The sequence below is a fragment of the Pogona vitticeps genome, chromosome 2 (assembly GCF_051106095.1).
Source record: "Pogona vitticeps strain Pit_001003342236 chromosome 2, PviZW2.1, whole genome shotgun sequence".
Classification (NCBI taxonomy): Eukaryota; Metazoa; Chordata; class Lepidosauria; order Squamata; family Agamidae; genus Pogona; species Pogona vitticeps.
The window spans coordinates 56,278,303-56,296,529 of NC_135784.1; the positions used below are offsets into that span (position 1 = coordinate 56,278,303).

General features: G+C 40.8%; 1 protein-coding gene across 5 annotated transcripts in view; it reads right to left on the bottom strand.

Annotated features, from left to right (window-relative positions):
• The window catches only part of SRGAP3 (SLIT-ROBO Rho GTPase activating protein 3), a 233,720-nt gene that overhangs the window by 45,735 nt on the left and 169,758 nt on the right, over window positions 1-18,227 (bottom strand). For all 5 annotated transcript variants that reach the window (XR_013541621.1, XM_020791403.3, XM_020791404.3 and 2 more), the window contains exons 7-10: window positions 5,810-6,031; window positions 5,265-5,366; window positions 4,106-4,303; window positions 2,457-2,541 (exon numbers count right to left, since the gene is read on the bottom strand). Coding sequence is in view for 4 of the 5 variants with exons in the window: in XM_020791403.3 (XP_020647062.1) it covers window positions 2,457-2,541; window positions 4,106-4,303; window positions 5,265-5,366; window positions 5,810-6,031 (607 nt within the window). In the remaining variant the exon portion in view is untranslated. The remainder of the gene's footprint in view (window positions 1-2,456; window positions 2,542-4,105; window positions 4,304-5,264; window positions 5,367-5,809; window positions 6,032-18,227) is intronic.

Consider the following 18,227-nt stretch of genomic DNA (forward strand, 5'->3'; position numbering starts at 1 on the left):
AAACTATTAAATTATGTTCTCATTTAGCCAAGTCAGCCTTGTGCCAATTTGCATCTATGGATGAAAATCCTTGATGATTGTTGTGTGGATGCAGTGTAAAGCCTTGCTATATTGATCAGTGGAATTCCTGAATGCATATGTATCTTATCTCTCTGTATTTATAATTCTTTCACTTGTCCACACCTCTCCCCAACCAATCTCTAAACAATATCTTTTCTATGGCTTTGGGGATCCAGGAGTCAGTCAGTTCTTCTAAGAAGAAAAAAAGGGGAGGAATTCTATTGTTCCAGTAAAATTCGGAGGAATAAAGGCCTGCTGTACCACGATTCTAGAACTCTAGAATATTGGAATAACAAAATGTCACTCCAAATTATTGGAACTATGAAGACAACAAGCTATAGGATCTGCAAACACCACTTCTATACTTACAAATTGTAATATATATACATTCAGATGTGAGGATATTATAATAGAGTTATCTTGCTCAGCTGGAAAGCTTGTCAATTGTTTTGAAATGATTATGGTAAACTATTGTTCAAATCTCAATTTTAAAAGCACTTTCCTTTTCAGGGCTATTTTTTTCTACATATCCCCTTAATTATTTTAATTTTCTATATACACAACATTTCAGATCCTGACACTCCCACAAGAAAAGAAAAAGGAAATAGACATCATGCTAGCTCAGTCCCAGTTTGCCTGGTAGACTTGCCAACAACAAATTCATAGAGACTGAATCTCAGAAATCACTACTTGCAGAAAACTGAGAGACTTAAACAAGCTTTTTTTGAAAGGGAGCATGTATAAATGTATGAAAAATTGCCATGTAATCTCACTCTTACAGCTGAAGAAGTAGACTTGATCCATGAAAACCCACATTAAATTATAGCAGTTAGTATTTGAGGTGCCACAATGCTTTTGTCTTTTTTAAATTCTTCTTTTGTTTTTGCCTGATATCCCATAAGCTTTCTATTCTCTTCTGAGCAAACTGGGAGGAGGTGACAGTAGTATTTAACATGCTAATGCTGGTCATGGATAGAAGAATGGTTCCCAGGCTGCCACTGAAAGAAAGTGGAACAGGTGTTCATATTTTTAACACTGCCATTTTTGTGACATCAGTTCTTGGCTCTTGTGAAGCATCTTTTTGAAGTCTTTAGGGTGCAGCTCTTTAAAACTTTTTACCATTTGTAACTCATTCAATTCCATATCAAAGTATAATTGGGCAATCTGATGTAAACACAAGAATGGACAAATGAGGGGGCGGGACCTTCTCAGTGCTGGGATCTGCCACCGTGCCAAACCCTTTACCCAAAGAGGCTGACCAGCCTTAATATTTAGAGCTCAGAATTAATTTTAGACTCTCAAAGTAGAAAACCACCTTTGCACTGAGGAAGCCGAGGCTTCACAAGTACATCTGCTGAAACCGCTGAGTGCTCCAGCACAACAAAGGCCTGGCTGCAGTGCTAACCCCTAACAAAGCCTCCCCTCAATCTCACACCCCTCTTGTGGGAGGGATGGCAACTGAAGCAAATGAGGTTTCCTAGCAACTGGATCTACACACGGAACACGGACCATATACTCTACCGTATATAGTTCCCAAAGCATTTTAATCTAAATAAGGTCACAAGGTTTCCTTGTAAATTTAGCTCCTCCTCTGCAAACAGCACAAGGCTTGTTCAGCGAGACATCAGTCAAGCCACTGTCTAATTTCAACACCACTATACAAGTAAGTGATAAAATACCAAATAAGCCATCAGATTTAAACATCTTTATCATGGGGTCACGAAGAGTCGGACACGACTAAACGACTAAACACACACACACATCATTTTTAATGCCACTCATTTAATGGATTTATTTTTGAGAAAAACTTGATAAAACCTACTGTTTCAGACAAAAACTCTCAGACACCAGTATACCGTTCCTGGAGCTGATATACTTGGCTTTTGGTTTAAAACACAAGAACTCACAAGCTTCTGGGAGAAAACATCTTAGTGAATTCACCTTTATAGTCACCTGTTTGTATCCACAAATGCTAAAGATCTTTACAAAAATCTTTTATTTACCAAATTAAATGGATAATTGCTAACAAGAACACAGCGGCCATGATACAAAGGAGCCTGTCCACAGGGCTCAATGTTTTCATTTCTCTTTTTTACTAAACAAAGAGCAGCCACGTACATCCCCTTGGCAGAAAAACAAAACTAATGTGGTTCATCCCTAACACTGGGATGTCTGCCTTATGCCTTCAAGGAAGCCAATCAATGAAGCAAGGCATTCAAACACCAGCCTCAGCCAAAATTAATGGTAAAGCGAGCAAAGGTTTTCTGTCTGTCTGTCTATTAAAGTTCAATAAGAGGCCAACAGCAGGTGAGATTTTTAAGAAGACTAAGATCTAGTTTGCAATCCTGTTGTGAAGGGAAATGCAGTCTTTTTGTTCAGACATGCTGACGACTTACCTTCTCCCAGAGTCTGCTTCAGTAAGTCATGTTTTGCCTGCAGCTTTGTAATAAGATTACTGCCATTCAAATACTCTTTGAACTTCTGAAAGGAGAAAGATACACATAAAAACATAAACAAAGTGGGCACAGACTCTTGGTAAAACATATTTTGAGATACACATATTTCCCCTATTGTGCTCCTGACTACCTGCAGGAAACAATGGAAATACTGTAAGCCTTAATTAACTTTACTACAGTTATATACATAAAAAAAGCTTGACCAAAGATGTCTTTCTCATTTGGGTTTTTACTTTTTCCACAATTAAATATCTGCTTTTCTTAGACCAGATACCTTTGTGTTGTACCATGTGCTCGAGGTCAGGGCCTGAGATCACAAGGAACTCAGGACAACAGTTCAAAGAAAGCTTTCTTTTGTCAGGCTGCTGGGAATGCCCTCAACAAGCAAAGGAGCTTTTTTTCCTCCTACAGAAAGAACTCTATTTTTGTACAAACACTGATAAAGCAGAGGAAAAAAATCTCCCTGCATGAGGTCTCCTGGCTTGACTGATCAGATGTGTCCATGCACTTGTGGAACTGATCTGAGAATAACTTTTCTTTTCACATTGCCTCATGCTCAACAATAATGCTCTAGAGGCAAATGAATTCAGAGATGCCAAGAACACAACAGGAAGAGATACAAAAATTGGAAGACTTTACACATAATGCAAGCTTAAAACTTCAGAATGAAAATCACACAGAAAACCATCAGAATTTAAGAGACAGTGCTTGCTACAATGCTGTGGAGTTATTAATATTTATTTATTATTGTGACATTAGTGAATTTATTAGTGTTTATTATTTGTGACATTTATATGCTCCTCCAATGAGCTCATGGTGGCTCTATGTCTTTCCTCTTTATCTTTACAACAAATCCGTGACTAGGGATGGAAATCTTTGCTGGTCTTGTACTCAGGAATGATATCTAAGACCAGTTACATCCTTCTACTTCCCAATGAGAACAGGCAGGACTTTACAGGCACTCTTGATACAGTTCCCATAGTTATAAGAACAATATCACTGCAAGGTTTTTGCACATGCTGCACAATTTGTGCAAAATCCCACAATATGCAATTTGAAATTGTGCAGTTTGTGTAAAAGTAGGCAAACTGAACCTTATTTTATGGACAATTAAAAATCTGGAGTATGGTTTTGTCTTTCTCAACAAGCAATCAATCATTTTTGCTTGCTCTGTGTGTGTGCTTGTGTGTGCTTTTGCACTTCAAGAGGAACAGTTTAATTTTATATTGGTGCAAGTTTGGGGGGACAATAAAAAACAGAAATAGCTCCTCATCTTGTTCTCAGTTGCAGGCAAGGAACCTTGTAGTGCTTTTAAGTTCCTTGTAGAGATGTTGTCCTGACTCTAAACAGTTTACATTGACAAGAACAAGGAATTTAAAGAATTGGAATCACCACACAATCTAATAATAAAAAATCTTGGCCTTCATCTCTGACTACCAAACTTTATTGGGTGCACGGACAGTGGGGTGGGGTCTCCACTGGATCAACCTTTCACGAAGGTTGTCTGCAACATTTATTAATTATGTCCAGCCGTTATGACATTTTTAAAAACCACATTGTGCTCAAGAGAAATGGAATATTATCCTTACAGTGAAATAGAACATTTCAGTTTCTTGTTGGTTGGCTCTCCTCTTGGCAATATTTATTTTACTCATGTAAGTTTCTGAAGCAGCTGATTTGACAGACTCAGTGGAGCGACTATGCTGGAAGGCATCTGAGACATCAAAATCTTCCACAGTCAGCATGTCTTGCAATGTCTGCATAGTAGCATCCAGTGTTTTTCGCACCTGTGAAATTGTAGGCACAGAAGATTGTGGCAGAAACAACACAGTTATTTCATAATAAGTCCATGCCTTTTCATATGCTTTTTTAAAAAAATCTGAATTTTACCTAGAAGGAAGATGGCATAGGAAATTATAATTTAGACTCCCTAGATTTTCCAGGAACTTTTCCTAAATCTGTATGGATATACAGGGAAACTATCCTGAGGCTCTCTTCAAGTCATTTTTAAAAAAATACGGAAAATACCCAATAGCGCACTTCCATTGGAACCAGTCATCTCAATTCCTTATACCCCATAATAACCTGCAGTTTTTGCACCTTTTTTTTCAATAGGATAAAGAATGTTCCAATTCTGCTGGTAACAGTTACCAAATCTGCCCAGCCTTATAAACCTATTGTTCAGTACTACTCCTAGGGCACACTCAGATGTTCTCTTTGTTCTCTAGGATTGTATTCCAGGTAGGATTTGTTAAAGAGAGATCTAATCTGTTTTGAATATTTGATCACCCTGACCTCACCAAATTATCTGAACAAGTCTTACATAATAAGTGGCCTCACATTTACATGACATACATGCATACACATTTACATGACATACATACATCTAGTCGCGCTGGCCACATGACCACATAAAAACTGTCTTTGGACAAACTCTGGCTCTATGGCTTGGAAACGGGGATGAGCACCGCGCCCTAGAATCGGACATGACTGGAGTAAATGTCAAGGGGAACCTTCACCTTTACCTTTAAATGCATATACATATGTCACTGTGGGTAAAACAAGGTAAGCCAACACCAGGATCTCCACTCAGACAAATCTGTTCTGGATTCTAGAGCTGAAAAAGCTGTCTTAAATGAACATGTTATACGTGATAACAGTTTCAAAGATTAGTTACACAGAATCATTAGGGTAACTGAGTTGATACAATTGTTTACTTAAAGATTAAAGACAAATTACAGCTCTCACCTCTTCATTTTCTATTTTGAGTGTAGCAAGTCTAGACTGCAGCTGGTGATAGCGCATGAGCAACTCTGTCTGAACCGGCTGTTGGGCACTCACTTGACATACCTGAAGCAACAACAGGTATATTAATGCTAATTCAATATAAGTCAGGTTATTTGACAGCTATCGATTAGCAGCAAAGAAAACGCATCCATACATTAGGGTGCCTCACTGGAAATGAAAAAGAGGAAATTGGAAACTTGATTTTTAACTAGCTGTGTGGTTTTTCTGTTGACTCTTATTCATTCTTTAAATATATATCCCTGGCATGCTCCCCCACCGCTTCGTGCATGCGCCTGAGAGCGAGCACGCACCCACGCAAGCACGGGGGTGGGGGGTGCCCCGCCTTCCTCAGAGGCTCAGCTGGTCCAGGGTCCCAAAAAGGTTGGGGGACCACTGTTCTAAACCACGTGTCTTGTCATTTATTTTATTGGTTTATTTTAATAAAGGGTTCCAGTTTTCGGTGAATTGGCTATGCCTTATTAGTTGACTATGCCTTAGTTACATACCTCATCCCCCATATGAGGCTGGTATTCAAACTTCAGAGGAGGACAGAAGACCTGGTTGCACATATCCATGACTATGTGTTTGTCACTTCGTGCATCCAGGTTGTCTACAGCATTCTCAATGATGTCCAGCCCCTCATGGCGTGAGGTTTCTAGGTTGTACTCAGCAGAAAGGTATGTTCTGAATGTACGTGCCAAGCTGGCATGGAATCCTAGGTCACAGCACTAAAGGAAAAGAGAAAATGAGGCATGAGTAAACTAGAAAAGCCATTAACCTACTCCAAAATATGGTCATATCAGCACCTTGCACCAGAATAACTCCCAATGTATAACTTTAGATGAATCATTTCCAGTTGCTACTAGGGGAAACCACATGCAAATATACATTTAAGTGTAAATATAAACATGTATTTCTAGATTTAAAAGAGGTAGCCATGATAGTCTGTTGTAGCATTTCAAGGCAAAACAAAAGAAAAACAAACAAACAAAAAAACAAAAACAAAAATGCTGTGGCACCTTAAATCCTCACCTACTATACAGTATTTTAACCAGAATTGCATCCTTCATCAATAGATATACAGAATATGTCCCTGTTAACTTTCCCCAGGTTGTTCACAATGGAGCAGCTTCCCAATTTTTGGGGGGAAATCTGAATTTTTATTTTAATCACACATAAACCAAAACTTCTGTTTCACACAAACACAAAATGCTACACTAACACAAATTTCCAAAATTACTTTTCAATAAGGGAGAGTTGGTTTAACTGAGGCGACATTAACAAGAGAATGGTTTGTGCCCTAATAAAATAATGTGGTAGTCTGCCCAAATCAACAAGGAAATATATTGATAGCTGGTATGTGAGTGGGAGGGAGGGAGGGAAGGAAGGAAAGAAGGAAAGGTAGTCTTAACTATCTTAACAACATGGATGTTCCAACTCAGAAGAGAAGAAAAAGAAATGGTGAATCCTGGTTTTTAATGTAAACATTGTCCTGGCGATAAGGCGCAAGATGGCGACCCGATAGCAGACGTGTGTTTTTCCTCCTGCTGGGTCGACTTTTCCCTTTGCTTTTTGGTCTCTTGCCTTTTGCTTTCTCTGTTTTTTCTTTGTTACTTGCCTCCCTCCTTGATGCAGCTGCTATCACCAGCGAGAAAGAACAACAACATTGGATAAAAGAATAACAACGTCGTTGCAGCTGTTGCCCTTGAGGAAAACAGGCAGACAGCGTTGAAGCTGGTCCCACCCTCATGGGCAAGAAAAAGAAAAGACAGCGTCCCTCCAGTGGTTCTCCTAGCAAGGCTCCAAAACAACAGAAGCTGGACCAATGGACCGAACTACTTCCAGTAAGTGATTTTAACAGCCACTCTGCTTCTAAAAACTCTGCCTTGATGGTGAATGATAAGGGGGAAGAGAGTGATACTTGCTCAACCCTAGCTAACCTCCCTTCTTCTGAAAATGGCCAGCTCTTTACCAAACGCTCCCTCCCAACAACCGCAGCTTCGGTGGGAAACCCTAAACAAACCCATCAAATGCTGTGTAAGAATGCTGAAGTGGATTTTGAACAATTCCTGTCCCTCTTGGGAGAACACAGCATTATCTCTGGCAGGACAGTTATGTCTATTTTCCACCGGCTTAAAGAAATATCATCCCAAATTGAAACCCTCCAGAAGCAAATGAAGCAAAGTGTCCTGCAAAATGCTTCGGGAACTCTTCACTGTCTAGATCCATGCAACAGCCGAAACAGAGAGAAGCCTTCTTCGGTTGACTCACCTGACAAAGGGAATGAAGAACATAAGTTAAAACTCGAAACACCGAGCTACTTTTCTGCTTGCTCGCAACGTTTCCAACCCAATCAAATAGTCCTTGAAATTCAAAATGCACTAGCTAACAAGGACAAATGGCTTAACAAACGATGTGCCCTCATTTCTTTAAGTAAACTTCTTCGTATAGAGACCAGCCAAGTAGATCTGGACAAAATAGAATGGCTTCCTGGATCTCCTAACTCAGAAAGAATCCACCTCACCTTCTTTACAAATACACTACCTTTAATGCTCTTGCGCATGGGGAGGTTTCTAGAAAATTTTCAAATAAGAACTAAAAGAGTCTTTGCAACCACAGGGTTAAAACCCCTGCTTACAGGGGAAAAAAAATCCTTGGTAAGCCTCCCTTTTTCCCGAGCTGCTCAAAATATCTCTTGGCCAGCTTCCCAGACTTCCGATAAGCCTTCTGCAATTAACTCACAAACTAATCAGGTGAATCCCCACAGTCACATCCTCACTGAAAAAGAGCAGTCTGCCCTACAGAGTTTGACTCTCAGCCTAGAGAAATCCTTAAACAACATCAGAGGCTCCTCGCTCAAAAGAGGCATGCAAGGAAACTCTGATACGCTACGGAATATTGGCCTAGTAAACCCCCAGGAGTTCCTGATGGAGATCGAGAATTTCCTGGGAACTGACCAAGATCAAGTGGCTGACCCTAGACACCAAGACGATCGAAGGGCTGCCCCTATAGCTGTTCTACCACCTGGCCACGATGATTTTTTTGACCTCTTAACGAACTCTCATAACAAACCTCAGCCGGAAGCAGAGATCATTTCAGTAATGGATCAAGCTAGGACATCTGATTTTAGCCTGACAAACTCCCTTCAAAACTCTGCAAGTTTTGACCCAAGCTCAGGAAAGGCAAATCTCCCAGCCTCTAAACCTACCTCAAAAGACTCACTCCTGCAGCTTGAGTCTGTTGGGGCTGATGCAGCCATTGTAACGAATACTCAGGCTCCGCCCCAACATATGTGTCTTACAATTTCTAATGCCGATCCCATTGCAGTCCCTCCTAGCGAACCCAGCAGAACTACAGTGAGCCCTCTGACAACGGATTCTAATGTTGCTCTGCATCAAACCAGAGACTCTACTAGTTTTCTTGTGGGTCACAATTCCGACCTTGAGGTGATTGCTAATGGTTGCGCCCCATCCCAGTCCAACAACCTTCTAGACCTACTTACTGAATCTGATTGACTGGTCAACCCCCTTTCATACTCCTCCTCCACTTCACCTATCAAGCTAATCTCTTGGAACCTCTCAGGATGGAGGAGTAAGTCCAAGGACAAAGACTTCCTGAACTACCTTCGATCCTTCGATGTCGTGCTCCTCCAAGAAACCTGGGCGTTAACGCAAATCAACGTCGAAGGGTTCAACTCTTATTGTTCTCCAGCCCTAAAAACTAACAACAGAGGCCGCCCACAAGCCGGTCTAGCAAGTCTGGTGGCCTCGCATTTAATTTCTGAAGCTGTCAATCTACTGTCGGACTTTCCTTGTTCAATTCAAGCCACAAAACTCACCATTGCTAAAACAACGCTAATCATACTTAATATATATATCCCTCCATCTCCCAATTCCGCCTCTCTTCATCACCATTGGTCACACTTAACTTCTCTTATGGAGGACCTGGAAAGAAAATTTCCCTCCTCAGAAATTATTCTGGCAGGAGACTTCAATGCAAGGGTTGGTAACGATGCCTTGTTGTTCCACAAGGCTCTTGATGTTGACCACGACACCTTTTTACCACTTCCTTACTCACAAAGCCGACATTCAAAAGACAAATTACTAAACCGTGCTGGCATTTGCTTAACAAAATTCTGTTTTCAGTTTAACAGAATATGGCTTAATGGGTCAACGAACTTCGCCAATTCCGGTGATTTCACTTTCCTGTCACCCAGAGGCTGCAGCGTAATCGACTATATAGTGATCTCTTCTTCTTTTCTGCCATACGTTTATGACTTTGCAGTGGGCGACCGTACAGATAGCGACCACGTCCCTTTAACAATGAAAATTAAGCTTCATTACCAGCCTAGCTCTCTTTTAGCCAAACAATTCCCTGTTGAATCTACCGAGGCCCTATGCAAAATCCATTGGAACGAGGCCTCAATCCAAATATTTTCTAACCTAATCAAATCCCACACCATGCTAGAACTTCGGCTACACTGTACTTCATCTGACGACCCCCCCGAATTTATTAAAAGATACGAGGCTATACTGCTCCACATAGTTGATTCCTTGATCCAGAGTCCAAGATCTCAAAGGAACCTAAGAACGCCTTATAGCTCTCCCTGGACAGACAAGGGGTGCCGTGAACTGAAACGTCTCACCCGTGACACTTACCGCCAATACCGGGACTCCAATGACAGATCTCTACTTCTAAGATACTTTGACCTCAAAAAACAACTCCAACAACTTATCCAGAAAAAGAAAGAAGACCTTTCATTTTCCCAGTGGGAACAGTTATATCAAGCCACAATTTATAATAAACCTAAACTTTTCTGGTCTATAGTATCTGGGTCTTCTCATAAAGCTGATCCAGAGGCTTCCACAGTTTCATCACTGGAGTGGCTTCAACACTTCTCAGCCTTGTTCTTTGAAAGACAAACTGATGTTCCAAATTTTGTAGATCCCCCATTGACCGCCTTACCCAACTGGCCCTTGACCACACCAGACGAAGTCCGTGAGTTAATTTCCCAACTCAAAAATGGAAAAGCCCCTGGCCCCGATGTCATCTCAGCTGAAATGCTAAAGCATGACTCGGACTTCTGGGCCCCCCTTCTTGCTTCCACCTTTTCAATGGCTGACCAAACTGGCTTAATGCCAGAAGCATGGACGAATGCCATTATAACTCCCATCTTTAAGAAGGGAGACCGCTCACTCCCCTCCAACTATAGGCCAATTAGTCTCTTGTCCATCATCGGGAAACTCTATGCAAAGCATCTAATGGCCAAACTTGCCTCCTGGATGGCACAGTCCAAAATCCTTGGGCCTGAACAAATTGGGTTCACTAAAGGGAAGTCAACTACAGACCACTGTCTAGTTCTCTATCATCTGGCCAACAAATATTCACAGAAGCCCAATTGTAAACTCTACACTGCTTTCCTGGATCTGAAGGGAGCCTTTGATTCTATTGACAGAGATCTCCTCTGGTCCAAACTATACAATCTGAACATTGACCAAAGACTGCTCTTCCTCATCAAAAGATTGCATACTTCTACAACTTGCCAAGTCAAGTGTTCCCCCGCTGGAAAACTAACATTAAAGATCCCGGTTAATAAAGGCGTTAAACAGGGCTGCATCCTAGCGCCCGCTTTATTTAACCTGTTTCTCAACGATATGGCCCCTTTCCTGGCTGAAATAGATGCTCACTCTCCTAAAATCGGCTCCCTACAAGTCCCTCTGCTCCTCTACGCGGATGATGCTGTTCTAATTTCCCGCACCCGTGTGGGTTTGAAACGCCTACTCACTAGGTGCCTCGAATATCTTAACCAAAACAAGCTTCTACTAAACTGCGAAAAATCAAAAATTCTTGTTTTCTCCAAATCCTGGCGACCCTTAAAATGGGTAATCAATGGAAACACAATAGAACAGGTTAAGCATTTCAAATACCTTGGTATCAACTTTCAATATAACTTATTTTGGACACAACACCGTAATTCTGTTACAAATCTAGCCACTTCCAGCACCCTTGCAGTCTCCCGGTTTTTCTACAATACTGGCAACCAATTCATCCCTGCAGCCATAAAGGTTTTTAACGCTAAAGTTCAGGCCCAAATTCTATACGGTTGCCCTATATGGATCAGCTCATTCGACCATTCTATTGAGTGTATCCAGTCAAAATTTCTTCGCAAAATATTAGGGCTGCCTAATTGCGTCCCATACGCTGCTCTTTGCCTGGAAACCGGACAGACTTCAATCGAATCTAGAGCCTGGTTGATTACCTTCAAATACTGGCTGAGACTTCATAACGACCCTGATCCAAATAGTCTCATTTTTCAACTACTTCAAGATTCATCCTTCTCCAACTGGCTTGCCATCATCGAGAAAAAAATTAGTGCTTTGGGTCTATGCTTGGACTCCTTCTATATGCTGTCTGCTTCTGAAACGTTTCAAATAATTAAACAAAGAGTCCTGGACATTGAGCAACAAAACCTTTACAATGCGGCTAACAAGACTTGTTCACCAGTGAAATTGTCTCTTCCTTGCAAATTTGGACATATAGCTTCATACCTCTCTGCACTAAGTAACCCCCAGCACCGGAGGGCGTTCTCATTGGCCCGGTTTAATGTGATGCCATCTGCAGTCCTGACGGGCAGATTTTTAAGGACCCCCCACGCAGATAGGCTTTGTTCATGCAAACAAAACTGTATCGATTCAATTTCCCATATCCTATTAGGGTGTCCCAAGTATACTGCCCCTCGTATCCAACTTTTAGAACCAATTTTAAAAAACAAATCAGGCCTCTCTGAAGCTGACAAAGTTTATTTTATGTTGAGTGACTCTTTACAGGATGTATCTGCGAGTGTAGCATCCTTTCTACACTATGTTACAATCCTGTGCAACAAAGACCAGCAAACTGTACTCCTCTTTTAACTTTCCTTTTATACGTTGTCTTGTCTATGCCAATAAAGGTCTGATTGATTGAATGTAAACATTGTCCAATTTAAAATTAAGTGCACAAATTGGTATGAGCTAAAGGCTATGAAAAATTGTATGTGTGCTACTGATGATACATTGGCCTATCTCCCGTTCAATATTTACACATGCAGAATTCCAGTGGTGAAACCAGTCAGAGCAACCTGATGCTGCCTATCACATGTGTTTAGTTGTGCACAGCCTTCTACTCTTCACATCACAAAGGCAGCATCTGTGGTTGGAGCTGCACAGGTGTAAATGCTGATGAGAATAAAAGTGTTGTCACCAACTTCAGTATAAGGATATGAAAATTAGAGTTTAATTCAGAGTTTTGGTCTGAGACTTGCTTCAACTTGGCCTGATCCCGGCTTTTAGATTCTTTCAGGACATAGGATGAAAAGAGGGATTAGTACATGGAGGTAGCTGACACTGTAATATAGAACAATAAGTACTTTAACAGCAACATGTCAGGATCCCTAAGATAGTGATAATCACAACATCAGTAACAGCAAATACCATGTTCTATTTATATGTTTTGGGTATAGCACCAATTGGAGGGAGGCCCTCCTGTTCAAATTTATTCACATACTATATATATATTATGTATTACAAATCTCATGCTTTCCTAAGCAAAACAACCGTGTTGCAACCACCTGCTACCACTCCTTTGGGGAGGGAAGGAACTGCCTTACCCTTCTGGTCATTTTGGCCAGCCTGTTCTGCCTCTTTCCCAGCTTTCCAATAGCCTTCTAAGGCTGTGCTGGGTAGAACTGTACATACCACTCCAAGTGGGGTCACACTATAAATTGCACAAAGGCACAATATGGGCCGCATTATTTTTGACTCCTTTCCTAATGACCCTGCACATAGAACTTGCCCTTCTCACAGCAACTACAAATTAGGTTGGTGTTTTCATCATGGCATCCGACATAACCACAGAATCTTTCTTCTAGATCAAATCCCCCAGTGCGTATGTCAAGAATGGGTAAAGGGTAGTCCTAGAGCAGCATGCAGCTCTTTCCTCAAGGTTGTTTTTGTGGCCAGGCATTCTCCTGGTCTCCTCTGTTCTCTGCAGCTCCTTGAAGCCTACAATTATGCAAAATGCCAAAATACTAGGAAATACCAGTTAAGCACAGAATAAGACAAGGAGTCTTAATGAGTCCAAAAGTGTTTATAACAACATGGGGGAAGGTATTTCAAAGTTTCATTTGGGAACATATAGGAATTAATATCAATGGGAGGCGACTCAAGGACCTTAGACTGATGTCTATGATAGTCATAGCAGGTAACTCTGTCAACCTACAAAGTAAGTTGGAAGAATTCAAAACTGAATCAGAGGGAAATGGTTTAAAACTAAATAAAACAAAAAACTAAGTCCTATCAATATGAAAATACAAATGTTATACTCAATGGATATTGTATCAAATATGTTCAAGAACGTATTTATCTGAGACAGGTAACAGAGTGTGGCAAATGTCAGGAGGTAGAAGTACAGAGACGAACAACACTGTGGTCAGCTTTCAGCAAACAAAGAAAAAAATCTTAAAAACCAAAAAAGTTCCTTTAAAATTAAAAAGAGGATCGGAAGAGAAAGACCACATACTAGACAGATGGATAATTTTAAAAGACCAGCAGGATTGGCATGAACTGGAATATAACAAAACAGAAATTTGTGGAAACAAAAAGTGGAGGCCTATATCCAACACTGCATGTCAATGGGCCAATAAAGAAGAAGAAAAAACCATCAGCAACACCAGCCTACAGAAGTGCTGATCTACCTCCTAAATAGGTATTTTCTTCAAAAGTAGAAGTAGACTTCTATCCTAGTGTCCTTTTCAGCAGGTTTTACCAGTCTGGCCTCATATAGGAAAAAAAAGTTTGTAATATAATATTAGTTAAACAAAATGGCAATTTTTTCCATTTCCAGTGGGGCCTGATACTGTAGTCTACAGGAGCCAGTGGAAGTCACACCATACATGTTAAACAGAGTTATAACACAGTGCTGAAATCCAGTAGCGAGTCACAATTAGAGCAAGCTCACTGAATCGGTAGAACATATGGAGGAGTTGACTCACCAAATCCCTACTAATTCAATGGATGTACTCTAATTGTGACTTTCAATTGGGTTTCAGCCAATGTATGTTTATCATTAACTAGCAACATTTATAGAAGTCCAGTAAAGCTATAAGTGGGACCACTCAAACACAGAAGCAGGAAAATAAACTGTACAGTACTGCTGAATATAGAAGCCACACCTGCAAGCCACTCAATGAAACCACAACTGCCAAAACTGTGCCTGCTTGGAGCTAATGTCATACTTGCTTCTTGAAGGTGTGAAAAATAAAAGAAGGTGCAAACCATTATCCAAGCAGTCCATCATCAAGATACTGGTGTTGTTCTTAATTTTAGCATCTGCCTCACAGTTGCATTTGGTGACAAAATGCTCCAAATTGAGCCATCTGTATTGCTTCCAGTAGCATGGGATCACAGCCAGTGCTCACCTGCATTTGTGGGGCAAGGAAGCAACTGGTGGCAGCCACACCTCTTCCCCCTCCAGATGTCAGTGCTTCTTTGAACACAAACCCTGCCACCAATTCCCCCCTCCCCCCGCCAGTCTGTATGCATAAATGGACAGGTGGTGGGCAGATTCTGTTTCCAACCTCAAAAACCACACTTTTTTTTGGACATCAACTCAGAGAATGCAACAGACAACATGGCCTCTAGCAAGGCTAGAGATCCCTGGGAGATCCCAGGAGTTGTCTAAAATGGTAAAATTTCCAAGCTCTCCTTTCTTCCAAAAGAGATGAACATGGAATCAGGGCCCAGAGTGAATAGAGCCAGCCAGAGAAAAGAGAAGATGCAAAATGGTCAGCTCAGGAAAGGGCAGTATTTGTAACCAGCAGGAACATGGAAAAGAGCCAATGCAAACTGGGAGTCAAACAGCAGCTGGAGGTCACTCCCAGTGTTTTTCATTTCCTCCATAGGGCAAGCAAACACTGGCAGAAATCTCCTATTCTGTTTTTGCCCTCTATATTCCCTTTTTCCTGGGCTGAGATGGGCTAAAGACCACGTGTTCCCTGACTGTAGGGCAATGAATGAATCTGTTCCAGGCATGTGCACCACAGGCCATTCAACTGAGAACTGTAAACAAAATAAATCTTGTTGTGACACTTTTCCCACTAGCTAGCCAATTTAGCAGAAACGTTTGCATCATAAAAGACAGATCAATAAAAGTTAGTGGTCTTACCTGCTTAATTAAAATTGGATAGTTGATGGCAACAGGTAAAAAGAGTTTTGTTTCCCAAATATATAACAGAAAGTTACCCACAACTTTCCAATTGTCCTTTGATCTCTATTTATTTTTAAGACATGTTCACAGAAGGATTTTATAACAAGATTTTTTTCTCTCACTTCTAACTCAAAGTGAAATGTTAAAACTCATAACTGCTATGAGCAATGCTTGCCAGATAAGACATCTATTCTTCACTGATTATTTGAAGAGACATCCCTCAATTCTGATTTAAGTCATACCAAAAAGAGATGCATTTATCTTACTCTGTGTTATGAGAAGCAGTGCAAGTACACATGTTCTCTCGCACACACCGCTTTTGGGAGACTGCAAACGCTAATGGTAATGAACTGCTCAGTAACTATAACTATGAAATCAGCATTTTAGATGGGATCCTGATCTGAGGCCTGTTTAAGCCTTCATGTAACCACAATACTCCCATGCTGTCCAATCCAAGGTATTAACAAAACTCAACCTTTGTTTTAAAAAATGAACTGACATCCAGAGGGTTTACATTAATTTCAAATATAACCTGATGAGGTCTTCTGGAATTTTATTCCACCATTTGTCCAAATAAACTTGTCTTCTACCACTTCCAAAACATGCACAGGTCAGAGTGCTAAGAAACATTTAATTAAAATGAACTTCTACACATACAAAGCAGCCATCTAGAGTTCTTCCTTAGAAAGCCCTGATATTCTAATTTGGTATATGCCCATCATGCATTTTAAGGAAGCAAGATATTGCAATAAGAAATAGAACAGATAAAGGGGGCATCACTAGGATTCAAAGTCTAGAGATGGGGTATTCGTATATGAATATCCCCGCACAGGTGGCGATAATGAGGGTCCAGCCCCATGGGGCCAGACGGTCCATTCACTGATCTGCCACTGCTGCAGATGCCGCAGTAATAGGGCAGCATGCAACTGCTTGCAGTTCCCTGGGCCAACAGTGATTGGGGAAAAGATATGCAAGTCTTTCCTTATTTCAAACTGAGAATGAAACTTTGAAAAGTTTTCTCTATACGACAAGTGTCTTTGTGCATTTTTCCACTTTAGCACTTCTGTAAAAAAAATCACTGTACTATAAGTGTTTTTTGTGCAGAATATCTGTACTTCAGGCTGAAAGCCTTGTGGGTTTTTTGACTTGTATTCTATGCTAAGCACAAATTTTTCTTTTATTTTCATTTACTTATTTATTTGCAAAACCTATGCTTTTTGACAATGCTGCTGCTGATGAAAAAAGTGTTGGCCTCTTTGGTCACCTGTAGAAGCAACTATTTTTTCTCTCTGCTGCTGTTGCCCATTGTTCGAATGGGAAGTCTTGATGAGCTGAGACACTGCAAGTATTTGTTACATTTTTGTTGTAGAATACAAAATTGCCAGAGGACTCATTAGGGTCTCTTCAAAGCAAAAACTACAAAGGCTGAATTCCTTTAAAAAAATAGACCTTGGCCCTTGCTCGTGGGCACGTAACACTCTTGATCATTTCAAATTTTATCATAATGGATCACTATAAGGAAATGTTGAACAATCCTTTCCAGGTACAGGAAACAAGTGCCGGAACCTTATTGTTTCCTGATGTGAGACAGAATTTTTTTCCATTGAGGTTTCCAAGAAAAATGAAGATCATTCTAGATCTGGGGGTTGGAGGGCTTTCATGACAAGTTGTGTGAAGTTATTCAAGCTATGAGAAAAAGAGCAATGCCAGAAAGCCTTGAATACGACATTCCTAAGAAGGATTCCTTCACAGTGTTTGTGTGCTTGCCTTCCCCTCTGCCTTATTTCATTAGAGAGTGCACTGCCTGCTGTGGGAAGCCTGAACGTAACACTCAGCTTACCAAGCACAAGGACAGATCACAGGGACAAAGCACCTTAGAGAGTGCCACACACAAATTCAGCTCCTTTGTAAAGAGAAAGGAGTTATACCCACACATGTATGTATTTCATGTGCAGCAACATTTAACCTATGAATCGCCAGCTAAATCTAGAATAAGGGCACAGCAAAGGGAATTCCTTTAGAAATGTACTGAGGTTGCAACTACATTGGCAAGCCGAATTGGAGTGATGTGGCTCTGTTGCAGCTTGATTCACAGCCTATTTTGTGATTCTGTTTGGATTAGGTGATTACACAGAGGCCACAGACTGATTCAGAGCCAGCATTCACACTGGCCCCTTGATGCAGTTCGATCCAAGCTGCATCCCACAGTCCCACTTGCTTTCATCCTGCCTTCTGCTGAGCCTTGGCTTTCCTTTTATAGTTCATTGTAAAGCTAGTGTACTGTCTGAAGTATTGCATGGCATTAAGGAACAAGGACAGTTTTCAATAGTTCTCCATAACATACAAACACATATGCACATATTGTGGAAACACGGTAATCTGCTGTAGTTCTTCAGACTTGTTTTTACAGTGGTGCTTCGACTTATGAACTTAATTGGTTCCAGAACTCCGGTCGTAACTTCAAATGGTCGTAAGTCAAAGCACCATTTCCCATAGGAATGCATTGAAATGCAATTAACTCATTCTGGCCGAAGAAAAAAAAATCACCCCAAAAACACACACACACAAAAAAAACCACACCAAAAAACCACTGCAAGATATCAGAAACACAATTAATCCATTCCTGCAGAAGGAAAAAAAAAACCCAAAGCAAACAAACACTGCAAGATCCAACGGAAATGG